Source organism: Phodopus roborovskii, unplaced genomic scaffold, assembly GCF_943737965.1.
Source record: "Phodopus roborovskii unplaced genomic scaffold, PHOROB, whole genome shotgun sequence".
NCBI lineage: Eukaryota > Metazoa > Chordata > Mammalia > Rodentia > Cricetidae > Phodopus > Phodopus roborovskii.
The window spans coordinates 27,549,753-27,570,076 of record NW_026126540.1 but is presented as its reverse complement, the minus strand read 5'-3'; the positions used below and the strand labels follow the sequence as shown (position 1 = coordinate 27,570,076).

General features: G+C 45.2%; 3 protein-coding genes and 1 pseudogene across 4 annotated transcripts; 2 read left to right on the top strand and 2 right to left on the bottom strand.

Annotated features, from left to right (window-relative positions):
• Window positions 1-3,003: 3,003 nt before the first annotated feature.
• LOC127232885 (histone H2B type 1-J-like) lies at window positions 3,004-4,180 on the bottom strand (annotated as a pseudogene).
• Window positions 4,181-4,478: 298 nt separating this feature from the next.
• Window positions 4,479-4,875, top strand: LOC127232808 (histone H2A type 2-C). The gene has a single exon (XM_051199074.1). It carries the CDS (start codon window positions 4,486-4,488, stop codon window positions 4,873-4,875), a length of 390 nt encoding a protein of 129 aa, XP_051055031.1. The 5' UTR covers window positions 4,479-4,485.
• A 143-nt stretch (window positions 4,876-5,018) lies between these two features.
• LOC127232809 (histone H2A type 2-B) lies at window positions 5,019-5,432 on the bottom strand. Its single transcript, XM_051199075.1, has one exon. It carries the CDS (start codon window positions 5,409-5,411, stop codon window positions 5,019-5,021), a length of 393 nt encoding a protein of 130 aa, XP_051055032.1. The 5' UTR covers window positions 5,412-5,432.
• Window positions 5,433-18,480: 13,048 nt separating this feature from the next.
• On the top strand, window positions 18,481-19,226 carry Bola1 (bolA family member 1). 2 transcript variants are annotated; one of them, XM_051199067.1, is made up of 2 exons: window positions 18,481-18,505; window positions 18,746-19,226. In XM_051199067.1, the coding sequence occupies exon 2, from the start codon at window positions 18,749-18,751 to the stop codon at window positions 19,160-19,162; it is 414 nt and encodes a 137-aa protein (XP_051055024.1). In that variant the 5' UTR covers window positions 18,481-18,505; window positions 18,746-18,748; the 3' UTR covers window positions 19,163-19,226. The 2 variants fall into 2 exon arrangements, with proteins under 2 accessions (XP_051055024.1, XP_051055023.1); XM_051199066.1 differs by lacking the exon at window positions 18,481-18,505 and adding an exon at window positions 18,515-18,664.
• Window positions 19,227-20,324: the final 1,098 nt, after the last annotated feature.

Sequence of the window (20,324 nt, the reverse complement as noted above, 5' to 3'; positions counted from 1 at the left end):
TGTGATCCTCCTGCCTCAGCCTACAAAGAAGCTAATTGCAGGCCCGGCTCCAAAAATTCTTAAACAAATTAAAGATACTACACCTAATAACGCTTCTATGAGGAAGAAATGACCTAGAGAGCCTTTCTTAATAATGTTAACAAATACTTATGAAAGCACACATTCTCAATCATGCATTTTAATAGATGGTTGATCTAGTCTCCCTAATCACAAGGACAATCTCTTGGTTAGACATCAGTTTCTGAAGATAAATAAAGAATAAAGGTCAGTCAGTCAGTTCCCGAGACATAGATAAAGCTGAGGATTAGGAGCTAAGACAATCTCCCTCTCTTTTTGTTTGTTTTGTTGTTGTTTGCTTGCATTTTTGTCACAGGGTGACTAACTTGAAAAGAAACACAGTCACACCCAACAGGCAAGGGTCCTCTCTCATTCTGTCTCACACAAAGTCACCTACAGGATCACATACTCTTCTTCACACAGGCCAGCTCTCAGCCACAGGGATGGGGAGTTCCTCAGCACCTAAGAGCAAGAGACCTGAAGGCTTTACCCTTAGAGGCACAGGACTTCACAGCTTACATGTGAAACTGAATGTGGTGTGTTGTTTCATGTTTCACTAAGACTCATAAGCTGCGGTGGGTTGGCAGTGGGGGTTTGTGAGCAAAGCGATGGGGTTGGCTTTGTACTGGAGAGGACTTGCAGAACATAGGGAGACTGGAGCCTAGAGGACAGCAGAGATAACCCTCCCCCCACTTCCACAGAACAGATCTGTGTATGTTTCATCCCTCCCTCCATGTTCCTCTTCTACTAAGAGTAGAAAACGTTACCGTGCATCTCCATGGAATCGCCATGGCCCAAAGTTGGGTTGCACTCAAAAAGTAGAAGGAGAAGGAAGGAGGAAATGCAGGAGTGGGGAAGAACCCATTGTAAATTAACTGGTAAGTGGGTTAACAATTACATTGTAGTCAGAAAAAAAAAAAAAAAAGGGATATGTGTGTGACAAAGTGAACAGATCTCTAATTATGTTAGTCAGGTATGGTAATTCTCGCTGTAGTCCAGTACTTGGGTGTCTGAGAAGGAGTATTGCTGCACAATTGGTGCCAGCCTGAGTTACACAGTGAAACTTTGTCTAAAAATATCAAAAAAGTGTGCATTGGGTTACAGTTCTACATCTTGTTCGGGGAGATCCCAGATGAGCCATTTAAGCTTTCTAAGGCTTTTCCCATTATCTATAACATAAAGACAATAGCGATGAACCATACCTCAAACGGTAGCTGTGAAGAGTAAATAAGCGGCTCGTGTAAACCACTAAGCAGAGGACCTGGTTCGCAGTCAAATGCTCAGTAAGTAGAAGCAATGATTATTTTGTATCAATTATTAACCTAAAGTAAGCAATTGGACAGGGAGGTTTAGTGGAAGATTAATCTCTCTGTACTAATAATTTCTCATCCAGGGTTAAAATACCAGATCCTTCTTCATCTGTGTTTACCACAAGACTATCATAGAAGCACAAGATTGAGGTATAGGGAGAGCCCCAAATTACCACTAAGCTTCTGAGCTGGTGAAAGGATGTGAGCTGGCGAAATCCTTCCTCCAATGCTCCCACAACCCCTTCCTCCTGCCAGTACAAGCTAAACTGGCCTCTGGGATGGAAAGTCAGTCTCCTAATCCCATCCCCAAGGTTAGCCAACATCCTTCTGGATTTCTATGCAGGGCGCACTCAGAAGAGCTTGGGTAAGTTGAATGTGAACTATGGATATTTCAACCCCCTCTTCCCAAATGCAGAGAAGGGGCGCAAATTTACACGAGAATAATCCTACACTCTCAAGTCCCAAAAAACTAAGTTGGAGACTCACTCTCTAATGTTTTATGAGGAAAGGCAGTAGTATACATCTGTTCCCTTAGCTATAAAATGAGGGATAATAAACTTCATAAAGTTCTCTGTTAAGATAATATGAGCCACTATGTATAAAAGGCGTAAAGCACTCCCTAGTACATCCCAAGCGTTCTACAAGCGTTGGCTAAACTTTACTAGAGATTTTACTTCACACATTTTGTTTGTAATATCTTTTATTCATGTCATATATTTCTCAATCACTAGGCATCAACAATGGCTTTGTCATAGGATATTTCAACCCCAATACCAGTGAGGAAGAAGTTTGGCTGGAGGCATGTGTGTGTGTGTGTGTTTATATATTGGGGGTTGAACCTAGAGCCTCTGTGCATTCTCAGCAAACCTTGGAATGCTGGTGGAGGTAAAAGGAGACTTTCCCCAAAGCCTACTGCTCTCAATTTAATGAAAATCCGAGAGCTTACTCTAAATTGGGAAAATTAAGGAACTTATTATGCCCAGCTCTTGTACACACACACACACACACACACACACACACACACACACAAATTACACTGAGGTAATTGTATTAGTTGGGGCTCTCAAGGAACAGAATTTATAAAATGAAATATATATGTATATATACATACATACATACATACATACATACATATTATATAGCTTACAGGCTGGGATCCAGCTAGTATGACAAACAAACAATGGCTGCCTACCAACGGAAGGTACACACATCTGGTAGTTGTTGAAGCCTGGATGTCTCAGCTGTTCTTCAGTATATGCCGGAATCCAGAAGTATAGGCCCTAATGCCAGTGAAGAAACAGACTTGTCAACGAGAGCAAGCTTCCTTCTTCCATGTCCTTTATACCGGCTGCCAGAAGAAAGTGTAACCCAGGTAGGGTTTTCTTGCCCCAAAAAGTGCTTCTTCTCACCTCAAATTATTTAATTAAGAAAATAAATCCCTCAAAGGTGTGCTGTCACTTTTGTTTTAATTATTTCCAGATGTGGTCAAGTTGACAACCAAGAACAGCCATCACATTAACTGTAAGGACAGGTTTGGAGAAAGAATCCCCCAAACATTTCCGTTCCATCGTGTCTTCACATACATCAAATGGACAAGCCCACCCCCGCTTCAGCCACAAAAGCGGTGATATAAAAATTAATTCCATAACAAGTACTTAAGCTTCTGCTATGCCAAGCATTTGTGGGCTCTGGAGGTATCAGAACATCAGGCCAGCTTGACCAGAGACAGCATAAACAAGAGAGCAAACTTCAGACAGTGGAGACACGACAGGCAGGAAAAAGCTAACTCCTTGACTGGGTGAATTAGAAAGATCGCTTCATGGGCCCAGAGTGAAAATGAGCAGCGGTTAACTTAAAGTATTAAGAAGAAAAGCGAAAAAGCAGAAAAAACCACAAGCCTGGGATTCTAAAGCCTGAGGGAAAACCCCAACAGACTTCTACCAAATCCGCAGCAACGCGGAAGGCAAGGACGCCGCCCTGAGTACCGGAAGAGCCAGTGCCCAGTACACATAATAAACTGGACCGAGCAGCTTCAGCCGTACATGACTGCATTCGTCGACACAGGTTTAGGTGTGACCCGGAGGCCTCTTACCGCCAAAGTAATCAAGTCATCCCGCTTTAGGTCGATAAATAAAATAAAGATCCCGAACACAACAGTCTAGGACACAGAAGAAACCAGGTCGAGCATAAGAACGCTAAGCTAAATGGGGTGCAAGGAGCTCTACAGCCAAAGCAGCTCAGGAACCTCAAAACTACAAATGTTGAAAACTGAAGCGCACACTCTCCAAGATCCTTAAAGTAACTTTGGGATAGGAACCGGAAACTAATGCAAGTGGATAAAACTTCCCTATTTAACTGGGTACCTCTGCAAGAACCTTAAGGGGGCAAAGGGGCCTGACAGCGCCTCATCCAGGCTGGCCTCTACTTGGCGCTGGTGTACTTGGTGACCGCCTTGGTGCCCTCCGACACAGCGTGTTTAGCCAGTTCCCCTGGCAGCAGCAGGCGCACAGCTGTCTGGATCTCCCGCGAAGTGATGGTAGAACGCTTGTTGTAATGTGCCAGGCGCGAAGCCTCGCCTGCGATGCGCTCGAAGATGTCATTGACAAATATGAGTTCATGATGCCCATGGCTTTGGAAGAGATGCCCGTGTCGGGGTGCACTTGCTTCAGTACCTTGTACACGTAGATGGAATAGCTCTCCTTGCGGCTGCGCTTTCGCTTCTTTCCATCTTTCTTTTGAGCATTGGCGACAGCCTTTTTGGAGCCCTTCTTGGGAGCCGGGGTGGATTTAGCCGGCTCAGGCATTATTAAAACACAAGGCGGCCTAGTATGTGGGAAAACAAACTGGAAGCCGAAGGACCTGAGTTTTTCATAACCATCTTATGTAAATTAGGCCTCAAAATACTTTTCATTTCCATTGGCTCATACATGAAACTTGCGTTTTCAGTACGTAACAAAGACTCTAAATTTCAGATTTCATTGGACTTCTCTGAGGCCAAATCACGACCAATGAAAAGCTGGTTCCTGACCCCACCCCTAAGAGACCTTATAAAGGCCTTAGAGACTTTACAACCTAGTTTAGTATTAAAGTCTACAAGCACTGGTTTTACTGTAAAGTCATGTCTGGCCGCGGTAAGCAAGGAGGCAAGGCCCGCGCCAAGGCCAAGTCGCGGTCGTCGCGCGCCGGCCTGCAGTTCCCGGTGGGGCGTGTGCACCGGCTGCTGCGCAAGGGCAACTACGCGGAGCGCGTGGGCGCCGGCGCGCCGGTGTACATGGCGGCCGTGCTGGAGTACCTGACGGCCGAGATCCTGGAGCTGGCGGGCAACGCGGCCCGCGACAACAAGAAGACGCGCATCATCCCGCGCCACCTGCAGCTGGCCATCCGCAACGACGAGGAGCTCAACAAGCTGTTGGGCAAAGTGACCATCGCGCAGGGCGGTGTCCTGCCCAACATCCAGGCCGTGCTGCTGCCCAAGAAGACCGAGAGCCACAAGGTTAAGAGCAAGTGAAAACTGATGTCAATTCAAAAAGGCTCTTTTCAGAGCCACCAAGTCTCCATAAAAAGAGCAAGTGTGCTAGTTCGTGATCAGCTCCTTAGTTGACTGTTTGGTGGCTCTTAAAAGAGCCTTTTTGGATGGGAAGCGGTAATGAATTACTTGTTCTTGCCGGGCTTATGGCTCTCCGTTTTCTTGGGCAATAAGACAGCCTGGATATTGGGCAGGACGCCGCCCTGCGCGATGGTGACGCCTCCTAGTAACTTGTTAAGCTCCTCATCGTTCCTCACGGCCAGCTGCAGGTGGCGCGGGATGATGCGCGTCTTCTTGTTGTCGCGGGCCGCGTTGCCCGCCAGCTCCAGGATCTCGGCCGTCAGGTACTCCAGCACGGCCGCCATGTACACCGGCGCGCCGGCGCCCACGCGCTCCGCGTAGTTGCCCTTGCGCAGCAGCCGGTGCACACGCCCCACCGGGAACTGCAGGCCGGCGCGCGACGACCGCGACTTGGCCTTGGCGCGGGCCTTGCCTCCTTGCTTACCGCGGCCAGACATTATGGCGGAATAAGCAATAACTGCTGCTTTTTCCAAGCAAAGGATATGGAAAGGTGAAGCAATTTGGTGTAATTTATAAGAGCTGTCGGGAGGGGGTGAAGGAACAGTAGTTTGATTGGCTGAAAGCGGAGCTGCCTCAAACAGCCAATGGGAGAGCAGAAGCTAGATCGAAGATTTACATCCTGCAGTACCGGAAATGACGAGTTTTTCTTTTTAATTTACCAATCGATGAGCGCCACATTAAAGCTCCCTGTTTACACCCCAGGGAATTTAAAGGCAGAAGATTTTCGCAGAGCTGTTTATTTTAGTATGGTAACTTATAGGGGTTTGTTTGGTTTGCCCAGTTCAGAACTGGAAAATCCAAAAAGACCCACACTCATCCCAAAAGCACAAGAAGACAGCCACTCCCCTCAAGAGTATTGGATTTTCCCCTGGAGCTTTAAATTACCCTTTAACCTTTCCTGTGTCTCTTAGGCAGGCTCCGTGAAGGAACTAATGAAGTTGCCTCCCTTAGCTTTGTCGTTCGCCCAATCCCCACCTCTGCTCTATTGAATCCTTTGACCAAGGATTAGATGAGATGCCATTCTCCCATTTGACCTCTATGAGGCGCTTGTCGCCACCTTACTTGTTCCGCTGCTTTCAAGATGTCTTCCTCTTTTGATCTCTGATTTTCTTTACCCTGCTCCTGTTCTCTTCCCACTTCTAAATCCACGACTTTAGCCGATATATCCTATCCCAGCTCTTCACTCTAGAAGGGTTACAAGCTTCCAGCTAATTCAGACTCGTTTCTCTATCTCAGACTGCTGTATCAATGCTTACCAGACATTTAACTCGTTTGCTCAGCAAGCACCTTGTAGGCTTTGAACGTGAATTCCGTATTCCTTTGCCCTCTCCCAGGAACTGCGCCCACAAACTTTCAGAATCTGATCTTGCCTTTGTCATTTACTTCTTAACGTCAAGCCGCCTTTGTCCACTTTGCATTCCTCCCTAAGATTCCAGCTACAGCCCTGAACGAATAGCTTTGTCTGCAGACTCTAGGCTTGAATGATCCTCTCCTATTCTCGCCTATAACCCCTACGCCCTCTACACCAGCACATTCCCTTTAAAACTCTTTCTGGAAACCCTGTTTCTTCCTTCCTAGTGGTTCATCCGACCTCCTACCCAGCAAAACTTTCTCCCTTTCCTTGGTAATCCTGGGTTGGCACTACGCTTATAAATAAAACAATAGAGTTCAAGTCTACCCTTTTAGAGTTCTTCCAATATTCTTTCTCATCCCCATTTCTTCTGGGGTTTAGTTTTTATTTTATGTGTATAGGTGTTTTATCTACGCCTGGTGCCAGTGGTAGGCAAGGCCTCAAATTTCCTGTAACTAGATTTGCAGACAACTGTTAGCCACTTTGTGGGTGATTAGAATCGAACCTAGGTCGTCTGGAAGATTAGCCAGTGCTCTCAATGATTGTTGCACCGTTTCTACAGCCAGCTCCTCAACTGACATTGATTGAATGTGGGCCACTGGCTAATGCACAATACAGGTCATTAACAATAGTACAAATGATGAAATGTCTAGAAATGGCAGAAGGTTAGTGAATTAATGTTAGCCATATGCAGAAATTAATCCTGGGGAAGATGCCGTGACACACTTGGGGAATCCAAATCCAATCATAGGGCATGAGGTCACAAGTCTAACCCCAGCATTTAGAAGGCTGAGGTATGAAGATTGCCAGGAGTTCAAGACTAGCCTGGGCTACACAAAATTTAAAAAAAAAAAAAAAAAAGTCAATAAAAGTGTTTCCTCAGTAAGTGAAATGTAACATGATTCAGAAAATAATTCTAGCCCTTTTTTGATTATTTCATTTTAGAAAGTGAATGAGTTTACAGAAAGGTATGATTCACAGGGATCACAGGTGGCATTTATGATGGGCATATGTTATGTTTCGCCAACATACTGGAGAGAGAGAGAGAGAGAGAGAGAGAGAGAGAGAGAGAGAGAGAGCATACTTGCTGTTCTTGCAGAATTGAGTTCAGTTCTAAGCACCCTCATGGTGGCTCACATCAGGGAACACACACACTCTTCTGACTTCCAGCACCAAGAAATACGTGCAGGCAGACAAAACACTCCCACACACAAAACTGATCACTGCAGTGGTGGTGCAGACCTTTAATCCCAGCACTTGGGAGAGGCAGAGGCAGGTGGATCTCAGGGCAAGTTCGGGGACAATCTGGGCTATACAGAGAAACCCTGTCTGGGGATGGGATGCCAAAAGGAGGTTGAGAAAGGAGAACCTGTTACGGGAAATGTATCTAATGCTGGCTATACTTTCATTCTAAGCTGTTATCAAATTTCCAGATATTTTGTTAACCCTTCCACTATGCAAGTTCTAATGGTGTCAACTTTTGAGACATTTGGGGCTGAGGACAACTCTCTCCCACATAACAGGCAACACCTACACACAGCCCTCATACCTTATAAGGCCATGCTTGGAGGGCCGGTGAATCTCTGGATTTCATAACCTGTGTTATGAAAAAGGCTGCTGAACCCGACAAGCCCTGTGCTAGAGGCTACCTACAAAATGGATAATAGTTTTCTGTTCACAGATTAAAAAAAAAGGGGGGGGGGCTCAGGAGCACCTATTGAAGGTCACGTAGTCACTCACCCAAATTATTCATACTTAAAGAATATACTCTTATGCTCTTTATGGCTTCATTCATGATCTTTCACTAACTAGATATTGGGCATAATGAAGTTGTATTATAGCTTGGATAGAAAAGTATCCTGGCGGCTGAGAGCCAAGGAATACCACAAAGACACACCACACAACAAACCTCACACAGGAGATTTATTGGGAGAGGAAAAGACAGAAGGGTGGTTCCCTCTGCTTGGGTCAGAAACAGCAGCAAACTGAACAGGATACAGGGCTTATATAGTTCTTGGGAAGGGGGTGAATTTTTCAGGGTAGAGTTTTCTAGGGTGGCAATTGACAGGATTTCATGTTCAGAGACTGGACTTTTTATTCTGTAGGATATAGCAGTTAGGGCAGTTAGAGTATTCTGTGGGTGGAACCTGGCAGTCAGAAGCCCTGGGGAAGGGGCTTGGCCACTCATGTGTCTTGAGGGCTTACAGAAGTCACTTGTCTGCCATTACTTCCTCCTCTAAAAAAGATAATTATTTTGAGACTTTGTTAGATAGGTCTACACGGGCCAGTATGTATCAGGCTTCATTGTTGTCTGTTTCTCCCCAGAACTCAATCCCAGCATTTTAACCAGAGCCTTCCTAGAACAAACAGAGCAGGCCATTTGCAAAGTGCACATCATCACTAACAGGCTGCCTGCTGCTTCCTTTCATACCTCTGGGATTATTTGCCAAAGGCAGTTGAGTTCCTTCCCAGACAATTTAATTAAGCAAACATGTATTTTGTGCTCTACCTTTAATCCAACCAGAGCCCCATCCCTTTCCTCCCTCCCCCTTCCAGCCCTCCCCCCCCTTCCTTGCTCTCTGCCCCTGAACCTTCACTTGCCTGACTGGTATGCTTGTTTCATCTTCTCTTGGCCCTGCAAGTTCTCACCTTTCCAGTTTCAGCCCCACATCCTTCATGAGGTTTTCCCACTTCCACCCGGTGTCCACGTTGCTCTGTTTGCACCCTGTGACAGCATTTGCCCCCTACCTTTTTTTAATGTTTATTTCATCCCCCATATCTAACAATAGTTAGTGATTCCTTCTACCTGGCTTATATAAATTAATTAAACAATACTTTTAGAGAATTCATGGTTTTTCTCTTACAGTATTTGTTTTTACTTCACAAAACTTTCCAAATGCCACCAAATGCTGGAATGTTGCTCTGCTGACAGAATGCTTGCCTAGCATGCACAAGGCACTGAGTTGGATCTCCAGCACCCCATAGAAAGGGCATCTGGTTCATCCCTGTAATCCTAGCAAATTAGGAGGTGGCAGCAGAAGGATCAGAACTTCATGGCTATCCTTGGCTACAAAGCAAGTTTGAAGCCAACCTGGGATAGATGAGACTCTTGCCTCTAAAAAGAAGTGGGGGTGGGGGTGATGAGAGTTATCCTGCCCTAAAAATCTGTAAGTATTTTAGGCCACTAGAGGAGAGACATTTTCTTCAGTTCTGGAGCTATAAACATTTACAAAAGAAAGATTTAAATAATGGTTACCTATTGACTGGCAGTATTATTGACTTCCTGGGTGCCTTCTGAAGCACTGGAAATTTCCTGTCTCTTCATATGGGTACACTCCTGGAAAACTAAGCTGAGCAGTTAAGATTCCTAAATTTTGTATGTGTCAATCTTACCTCAATGAACACAAAAGTTAGTGAACACATAACAAAGTGATGTCACATCATGGGGGGACAGTGAGTGGCTTGTTGGGCACCCTAACCCATGTTACAGGTGTTTGCTGTGTGTTGTGGCCACACAAAGAGGCCACCATAATTTCTCAGTACCTAATGCCTCAAAAAAATCTTGATATGCCCAAGACAGACCCCTCAGCAAATAAGAGATATTATTGCAACAGTGATGTCTATCGAAAACAAAGACAATAAGCTTACTGTATAAGCTGATATTTAATTTTTTTCTTTTAAAGGGAATGAATAAACAAATAAAATAGCAATTTTTACTTACCAAGTTCTGTCCATTTATGTGTATGTGGTACTATGAGTAGCTAAGGATGCATATTTAGACATATTTGCTACAGCTTTCTTTATGTCTCTAACTTACCTTTGTATGCTTTTTTACTAATTCGTTTTTATTGAATGGCCATTATACATTTATAGTCATTCTAAAGTTAAGTTTACCTTTTCAAATGCTAAAATCATCCAGTATCTTAAGCCTTCAAACAAGAAAAACACTGTCGAAGCCCCACAAAATTTCCTTTGCAAATGTAGTAATAATTAATGTTGGCTGTTTGGTTGTTAATACAAGTCTTACCATATTGCCCAGTCTTACCTTAGCCTTTCCTACTCATTAGAATTACAGGCATGTGCCACCATATTTCATCTAGTACCTCATACTGAACACCTAAGTATGCTCACTGTGAACGTGGCCTCACACATTTAGAATACAGTAGAGGCCATGTCCTCTGTCTGGAGGCCTCTTTCCACGGGTTGGTTGTCCTTGCCCATTCATCTTCAGGACCACAGCTTCCCAGTACTCCCTACCTCTGGGGATTCCCTACCACTGGGAATTAGCAAGTTTCCAGATCATTACCCGATTGATGGAGCCTTTCCATGCCCTTTGAACCCATGATCACCTATCGTGTGTCCTGACTTCACTCAACCACAACAGTGACAGATACTCCTGTCCTGTGCGGCCTCAAATACAGTCCTCACACACTAGCCAGAGTTGTCATTTGAGTAAACATTTTCATCCTTTTTTCTTTTCTTTCTTTGTCATTCTGTTGGGGGTCTGAGTTCATTCAGAGATTCCCCAGTCTGACCATTAACAAATTTTAACAAAGAAGATGCTTTTATTCAGATACTTATGCCAGGTCTACACCTGTGCCAGGTCTACACCCAGAACTCAAGATTCCCAGACACTTTAGTCAGGGGTTTACATATGTTGCAGAACCACAAGAAGAGAGAGGGAGATGGACAAATGACAGGGAAAGGCTTATAACAGGAATTGTTTGGATTATTTCATAGCTTCAGATGCACAAATGAAAATCACTGCAACACTTCCCATCTCATAAGTTATCTCCACAACCTGTGTGTTTTCCTCTCGTAATGTCTTGTGGTCACAGTGTCTCTCCGTTTCTACTACCAACTTGGCTCAGGTTGAGACAGGGCAGATAAAAAGGGAAAAGTCAGGGGCCCTAAGGAGGAAAAGGACTCACTGACTGGGAATCCAGTTCAAGTCTCTCAGCAACTGAGCCAGAGGCCCTGAAGCACTGTTGTCAAAACTGTCTGTGGAGGCAACATTCCTTTTATGTAGAGATATTTCAAATAAGAATATGAAAATAGTTTGCCAGGCAGTGGTGGCACACACCTTTAAGCCCAGCACTCGAGAGGCAGAGGCAGGTGGATCTCTGTGAGTTCAAGGCCAGCCTGGTCTACAGTGTGAGGTCCAGGACAGGCTTCAAAACTATACAGAGAAACCCTGTCTTGAAAAACTTAAAAAACAAAACAAAACATAAAAGAAAGTGAAAATAGCAATGAAGCTCGCTATTTCTATGTATTGATTTCCCAGATATAAATCTGAAAATCCAAACGTTTCTAGAAATCTTACAAATAAGATTTTAAAACTTTGTTTACAGAAAAAACACCTAATTTATCAGCTGGGATCCTAGTCATTGCTCCTTAGGGACCACTCTGTGATCTCCTTTGAGTTCCTCAGCAACCATAAGATCTAACCTCGGTGGACGCCAAAGTCTACATATGGAAAGACATTTGAGCCAACTCTATAGCGCTCATGTCCACAGCTGAGTGTTGGCTCCCACTCTGCGCCAAAGCTCTTCCTTTACAACCCCAGCTCATCTTCATACTAGCTCAACCGGAAAGTCTCTTCTGTGGTGACATGAATCCCAGCTGAGTCTGCTGCTAGAGGAAGCAGTGACCCTTGCCCCACTCTCCCTGTTAAGGTCACCTCTCTCACTTGGGCAGCTGCATTAACTTCCCAGCTGACCTCCCAGTTCCACCCCTTGCCTCTTTTACATATGTAAGTGCCATGCATGGTCCTTGACTGCATTTCCAAAGATTCAGCATCAGATGGGAATGACTGACTTTGTCTATTTGTACTGACATACCAAAATAGCACTGGCTGGGTAATTTATAAAGAACAGATTTTTTTTTTAAGTTGTAGAGATAGAAGGTCAAGATCAAACTGCTGACAGCTTAGTGCTGGTGAAGGCCAGTTCCTCATAGATGACACTGCCCAGATGTCTTTACTTTTCAGGAGGGCTAAAGGAGTGTCTTGCTGCCTGAAGCCCGTTTCTAAGTACTAATTCATTCTGAGATTATAGCTTCCCTGCCCTGGTATTTGTTTGGTTTTGTTTTAAAAACAAAACCACTAATAAAATTGTCTTCTTTAAATAAACTTTGGCTTTGCTTGACCTTTGAACTTTTCCTGCCTTTTAATTCTTTAACCAGTGGAGAAAATGGAATTTTTCCTGCATCCTCCATGCTATCATTACCAATGTCTCTACCCCAAGAGCTCTAACCATACCTATCTATAGCCTCATGCCTCCACAGGAAATGACTCTCCTCTTCCTGGCTTTAGCACATGAGGTTGAGGAAGGACAGAAAGGCAGAAAAGGTAAAGGGGTGAAGATGGAGTTTCTGTCCCACCTGGTCCCTCAACCATTTAGCCCCAAATAAACACACAGAGACTGATATTAATTAGAAACTGTTTGGCCAATGGCTCGGGCTTCTTATTGGCTAGCTCTCTCTTAATTATTAGCCCATTTCTATTAATCTGTGTATTGCCACAAGGCTGTGGCTTACCCATAATGCCCCAGCATATTACTCTTTCATCAGCTACTTGGCGTCTCCCTGGAGACCTCTCTCTGCCTCCTTTCTCCAGAATTCTCCTTGCTCATAACCCCTCCTATATTTTATGCCTGGCTACTGGGCAATCAGTGTTTTATTCACCAACCAATAAAAGAAACATATATACAGAAGGACATCCCCCATCAAAGGGAAACTGGGAAGGGAAAGGCACACCTCACCCCAGAACTAGTTGAAGCTTCTCAACATCTTTGGTGAAGAGCTCCAATATGGTTAACGTTTTCTGAGGTCATTACTTACATGGGGACAGTGTTCTTTTTACATAGAAATATTTCAACAATGAAATAGTTCTGATCCATGCTTACAACCTAAGCATGAATATCTGTTACATGCCTTTCTACGATGTAAGATTATAGATTTCTGGAAATCTCACAAACAAGACAATAAACCATATTTGCAGTAAAAGCATACCTTAACTCACTTGTACAAACCTCATGATGGGGTTTTACTTTATCAGCTGTAATACTATCTCTTGGATCTCAGAAACTGGTAAATATTGTTGATTTCTGATGATGCAATAAGCCAAATCCAGCCGAATTAATAAGATCAGGTTTTAATAAACAGAACAAGGCAATTCCTGGGTGACTCTTGGAAAGGCAGGAGAGAAATCACATGGCAAGTCAGGGCTTGGGTCTTGAGCATCTCAGGGGGATGGACTGCTCCTTGGTGGGATTTCTGAGGGATGGGTTTTTTTGGGGGGGATGCTGAGGCACAGCTTCCACCTAAACAGAAATGACCTGTGATCACATTTAAAGCCCTACAACCCTTAGGGACGTATCTTCAGAAGCCACCAAATCATATAAATACTAATGTAAAGATTCACCCAATCCCCTTGAGTAGCTCACAACCCACACTTGTGTTTACTAGCCTTTTCCTCAGTACCCCAGTTAACCTCCATGCTTAATAAACTCCACTTCTAGCAGTGTGGTGATATTTTGTTTATGATCTAACAAATAAAACTTGCCTGAAAATCATAGAGTAAAACTAGCCACACTAATTAGCTGTAGAGGCCAGGCACTGGTGACACACACCTTTAACTCCAGCAGCCACACTAGTTAGCCAGAGAGGCCAGGTAGTGATGGCACATACCTTTAATCCCAGCACTCAGGAGGCAGAGGCAGACAGATCTCTGTTAGTTCAAGGCCACCCTGACAGGAGCTCAGTGCAGTCTCAGCAATCTAAGCAGTCAGTCCAAGGATTTGTGAAGACAGGCGCATCCATCTGGTCTGAAGTAGAAGCAAGAGCTAGTGGCTGGCTGCTTTGTTTTTCTGATCTTCAGCTTTCCCCCTAATATCTGACTCTGGGTTTTTATTATTAAGACCTATGAGAATTTGTGCAACAGGTATATGACTTTAACTCCAGCACTTGGGGGGCATAGGTGGGTGGATCTCTGTGAGTTTGAGGCCAGCCTGACCTACATAATGAGTTCCAGACAACCAGGGCTATGTTGAGAATAAAACTCTCAGAAAAGCAAATAGTAATAAAAACAAAATAAGTAAAATAAAATCCACTTCTGTGTTATACTGACTGTCCTGAAATTCTTTTCTGCAACAAAGTCAAGAACTGAATAGATGTCCCTGACAGAAACGGCTCAGGATGCTAGAGGTTGCAGCCGCTGACCATCCCACTGCCTATAAAAGGCTACTGTCAGATCCCAAAGATAACAATAGCTAACTGAGGTGTCTGTTAGCATACCAAAGTGCACAATGGCCACTAGACTCACCCAGTACCTATGGCTCCCCTCAGCTCCTCTTACTCAGCTCCTGCCCTAAACCTCTCTAGCCCAGGGGCTTTTCTTCCCACCCTCCAGTATCCCCTGATTCCTATATAACCCTGCCATTTCAGCCATGGACTCTCTTTGTTCTCTCTCTCTCTCTCTCTTTCTTTCTCTCTCTCTCTCTCTCTCTCTCTCTCTCTCACACACACACACACACACACACAGCTCTTCTCATCTTATACTCTTGCCCCCTCCCTCTCTTCTCATGGCCTGGTTCAGGCTGCTAATTTTTCTTCCTGATCTAGACTCTTCCAATTGCCTCTGACTGTACTCTCCCTCATATCTATAATAATAATAATAATAATAATAATAATAATAATAATAATAATAACACCTCCTCCTCAGCCATACCTTGGAGAGTTCATGTCTCATTTCATTCAGCTACCACATCCTGACCAAATAAAATAAGAAAGTAGTAGTCTTGCTGTTTCTTTTGGACTGCTCTCTAGAAATCTCTTGAAAAGTGTGATAGTTTGAATGTAATTGGCCCCTATAAGCTCATAGGGAGTGGGGCTTTGTTGGAGTAGGTGCGGCCTTGTTGGAGGAAGTGTATCATTGTGGGGATGGGCTTTGAGGTCCCTTGTGCTCAAACTACACTGTGTGTCTCAGTTCCTTTGGATCTGTTGCCTTCAGATCAAGGCATAGAACTCCTCAGCTCCTTCTCCAGCACCATGTCTGCCTGCACTTGGACTTTTGAACTGTGGAGAACTGTGGATTTAAAAAGCAGTTGAACACTTTAAGTATTGCTTAATGGCCATACTAGTACCACCATGGAAGACAATGATGTCCAGAGTGATTTGAACCATGGGGGGCTCACTCAAGAGGTTTCAGAGGAGAATTTCAGCATGTTGCCTAGAGATCATTCTTGTGATATTTTAGTGAAGAAAGTGACTGCTTTTTGCCCTTGTCCAAAGAGTCTGCCTGAGGATAAAGTGAAGAGTTATGGATTAATTCTTTTGGCAGAGGAAATCTCAAAACAGCCTAGTATAGACTCTTGTCACATGGTTACTAGTGTTCATGCTTATAAAGATTTATAATGAAAAAGAGCAAGCTAAGCAGGGGAAAATACAATTTGAGGAGAAAAGGAGCACCAGGAAGTGGAAAGGAGCTGAGTCCTGTGTTCAAGGAGATAAACAGATTAAGAAATAGAACAAAGGGAATGGTAACCTCAGGGCAAGGTCCCATCCAACTAAATTTCCAACTTGTGAAAAGAAATTAAAGGAAATCTTAGTGGTGGTGCACACCACTTTAATCATAACACTCCTGAGGCAGAAGCAAGTAGACCTCTGAGTTTGAGGCCAGCCTGGTCTACAGTTCCATCCATGTTCAGTACAGCCAAGCTCAGGCAGTGAAGGAAACCTTGGAAAACATAAGCTGGTGAAGATGTACTTGAGTAAGGGGGCCACGTTCCAGCCCCAGCAAGCAGCAGAACTTGGCAGCTTTGGACAGGTGATTCTGGACTTAGAGTCAAGGATAGCAGAAAGGAGTTATGGAGTAAAGCAGCAGAGGCTAGGCATGTGTCAGGGGTGTCCCTGCGCATATTGTGCCCGTGTTAAGAGACCCCTGATCAAGGCCAGCACAGAGCCAGTAACCGATGCAAACCCATAGGTTTATTGATTACAAGCTTGATCTTGGGCAATCAACCAGCTCTCCAATGGTGAGGACGAAGTCCTGAACTCTTAGGGTAAGGGGATTTTAAAGGGAAAAACTGCAAGCAGGGTGGGACATGTGTTCACGTGTCAGGGTTGGGCAAGAGTCTGTGACCTTTAAATCTATTGACTGCGGTCTAAAACTGTTACTAACGGATGCCGACAAGGACAATCCGAGGATGGCAGATGTTGTTTACAAACGTTAGTCCTTCATTGTCTGACCACCGACATAGAGGACTGGGGCAGGCAGTTTGTGGACTTTCTCAGAACTGATCATGGCTCTTTGGCCTGGGGCGGAGTCAGTCTTGGGCCACGCAGGAATTTCCTCAAAAAGGCTTTTCCCCAAAATGTAGTTTTATTCTGTCCTCTCAAATAGAGGCCTAGTAGACAAGCCATTGTGTGAAACTGTGAAGGAGAAGCCTGGATTACCTTAGAGACCCCATGATATTAGAGACGCCAGAGTGTTCACAGGGAGTGGAACCCGCCAACAAAGCTGAACAGAGTTGGAGTTCTGAAGAGCGCTTTGACATCAGACGCGGAGATGCAAAGTTTGGAGTTTGCCCCGCTGGTTTTTGATCTTGCTTTGATCCAGTATTTCCTCACTACACATCCTTCCCTACGTTTTGGAACAGTAATGTATATCCTGTGCCATTCTGTATTGGAAGTATGTGATCTGTTTTTTCATTTTGATTTTACAGGGCATTACATTTCAGAGATGGCATGAATCTCGGAAGGGATTTGGAACTTTGAACTTTTAAACATTATTGAGACTGTTACAGATTGTGGGGACTTTTGAACTTGGACTAAATGCGTTTTTGCATTATGATATTGTTGCAAGTTTGTGGAAGCCAGGGAGTGAAGTGTGGTATTTGAATGTACTGGCTCCCATAGTCTCTTATGGAGTGGCCCTATTAGGTGTGGCCTTGTTGGAGGAAGTGTGGGGGTGGGCTCTGAGGTTTCCTATGCTCAGCATATGCTCATTGTGACACTCGGTTCACTTCCTGTTGCCTACAAATGAAGATGTAGAACTGTCAGCTCCTTCTCCAGCACCATGTCTGCCTGCACACCACCATATCCCACCATGACAATAGTGGACTAACCCTTTGAACTGTAAGCCACTCCAATGAAATATTTTCCCTGTGGTCATGTTGTCTTTTCACAGCAACAGAAACCCTAAGACAAGTGTAGTTTCCCAAGTCTGAGTAATATGCTTGCAATAAACTGTGTTTAGTCTCATCATACGCTTGGCATACCATGTCACAGAGTCCCTCTCTCTATTTCTTCAATGCTCTGTAAACTCTGACAGCAGGGCCTTTGTTCATTCTCCAGCCTCCAGCACTGGTTGGGCACACAAGAAATTGAATAGCCTTCAATTTATTGTCTGTATGGTAGAGTAATTGGGATCCAGAGGTGTGACTATTAGATTTAGGAGTATAAAATGAAGAAACAGAAAGCAGAAAGAGACCCAAGTCTGACCTCAACAGGTGAGCCTGTTTATTAGTGCACACAGAGAGGGACAGCCTTTCTCTCTGAGGAATGAAGGTGTCTGCGAGAGGAAAAAAAGCTGCTTGGGACCCTCTGTCGGGTAAGTGAGAGGTTTGAGAAAGAGGAAGTTGATGCAGCTTTACAGAGCTATGTGAGGGTCTTCATTTCCATCCTGGGATTATCTGCTTCAAGCAAGACAGATTACCTCGGGAACGAGGCTGTCCCAGCAGACATCCCCTTCTGAGTTACTGTAGTCGCATAGGAATCCCTTTTTTACTTTGGAGGCACTCTATCAGTGACACTGGACAGTAATCCCACCCAGCACGTAAGAGGTAGAGGCAGGAGGTAGAGGCCAGCCTGTGCTACATGAGTCCTTGTTTTTCATTATAAAGGAATGAAAGCTATTTGAGTTACAAAATCCAGAAACAACAAATCCGCAGCAACAATGCCAAATTTGGAGGAAATTGTTTTATCCTTGTGTTTACATTGCGTTGCTTTAATTCCTGACTTCGCAGGACTTCGCCGGTTGGAAGGAGCAGGGACTACATTTCCCATGAAACCTCTGGGTACTACGCAACGCCTGCCAGACGTACCAGGACTGCATTTCTTAGCGAGCTTCCCGACGCCTCCTAAAGCGGAGGTAACACAGGCCGCGCAGCTAGCCCAGAGGTATCACCCTAGGGTTCGGAGGGGACGTTAAGGCTCTGACTCAGTCAAAAGGACGAAGTTGCACACCCTCCATTTTTACAGCTCCCGGCCATGCCTTCCCAGCGCCCTTAGTGCCCAGCGCTGCGGCCGTTCGAACAACCGCCACGCCGTGCATAGGCGGTTCTGGGGTGTTCCTGTCTGGGGTGCGTGGGGAGGGTGTGTGGACCCAGCTCTCAGCCCGTGACCTTGGTCTCTCCACAGCGGATGCTGAGGGCGCAGTTGGCCCGGTGCATGGTCTCCATGGCCACGCGCGCGTGTGTGTCGCAGGACGGCGCGGGATCGGCGGCTGGCGGGCCAGTGGAGGCCGCTATCCGCGCCAAGTTGGAGCAAGCCCTGAGCCCCGAAGTACTGGAGCTGCGCAACGAGAGCGGCGGCCACGCCGTCCCAGCAGGCAGCGAGACGCATTTCCGTGTGGCGGTAGTGAGCTCTCGGTTCGAGGGGATGAGCCCTCTGCAACGGCACCGGTTGGTTCACGCGGCGCTGTCAGAGGAGCTGGCTGGGCCGGTACACGCGCTGGCCATCCAGGCGAAGACCCCCGCCCAGTGGAGGGAGAACCCACAGCTGGACACCAGTCCCCCCTGCCTAGGTGGAAGCAAGAAAACTCGAGGGACTTCCTAATACCCAGACTGGGAGAACAACGATCAAAATGGGCGAATGAGAATAAACCTCTAGATCACTACTACCTCACGCCTTGATTTGTATGGACCAGGATCCCTACCCTTTCTGCTTACATACACCATGCAGAGGCAAAGAAGCTCTTGGCCCCTGAAAGCTAAGGTAGCCCAGGGAGGGAGTAGCTACTCACAACTGCCCTTGCTTGGGCTAGTTAAGAATGGCTGCCGGGTCCTGATGAATCAGAAAGGACCATGAAAATAAAAGAGACGCTGCCTCGTGAGGTTCAAAGCCATGTTCTCAATACTTGTTAAATTGGTGTTGCCTTGCCTGTGTATGTGATGGAGAGTACGTGACACCACGGTGATCATATAAAGGTCAGAGGACAACTCTTGGGAGTCCTTCCTCCCACCATCATAGAGTTCTAGGAACTGAGGTCGTCAGCTTTATGCAGCTGTTAGGCCCATACAGGCCTTTTACGTGCAGACTAGAAAAGGGATTCTTGAGGAAGTGAACTATTTGGGTTTTACAGGTATACCAAAATTAAGCCAGAAAGGAAGCAGGAAAAGGACGGAAACAAACAAAGCTTTTCAAGGGATGCTCAGGTGACTCTGAAGCAGCTCTCCAATGTCCTTTATGTGGAGGTTATCAGAGAAAGGTGTTGCTGACCATAGCTTGGGCAGAGGATGTGCCAATGGCAGAGCACTTGACTAGCATAATCTTGACCATATCTCACGATACATTGTTCCTAGATTGGACCTATTTGGGCAGTAGAAAGTTATTAAGGTTTCAGGCTCATGCCTTTAATCCCAGCATGAAGAGCACAAGCAAGCAGATCTCATTGAATTCAAGGCCAGTCAGGGTTAAATGGTAAGATGTCTCAAAAAAAGGAAGAGAAAAAAAATGTAATGTGGCTTGATTAAAGCAGCAATGGGCTAGAGTAAAGGGCAGTCGGGCAAGCTGTGGGCAGAAATTCCCAAGGCAACATTTAAAATTGGGGGCTAGAGAGATGACTCAGCACTTTCTGCTCTTCCAAGGATCCAGGTTTGGTTCTCGGCACCCACATGGTGACTCACAACCAACTATAACTCCAGTAGCAGAGGATCTAGTGCCCAGTTCTGTCTTAGTGGGTACCAGGCACATGTGTAAGCAAAATGCGCACACATAA

Excerpts from the sequence above, each read along its gene's own strand:
- LOC127232808 (XM_051199074.1), top strand. The coding sequence starts at position 4,486 with ATGTCTGGCCGCGGTAAGCAAGGAGGCAAGGCCCGCGCCAAGGCCAAG.
- LOC127232809 (XM_051199075.1), bottom strand. The coding sequence starts at position 5,411 with ATGTCTGGCCGCGGTAAGCAAGGAGGCAAGGCCCGCGCCAAGGCCAAG.
- Bola1 (XM_051199067.1), top strand. The coding sequence starts at position 18,749 with ATGCTGAGGGCGCAGTTGGCCCGGTGCATGGTCTCCATGGCCACGCGC.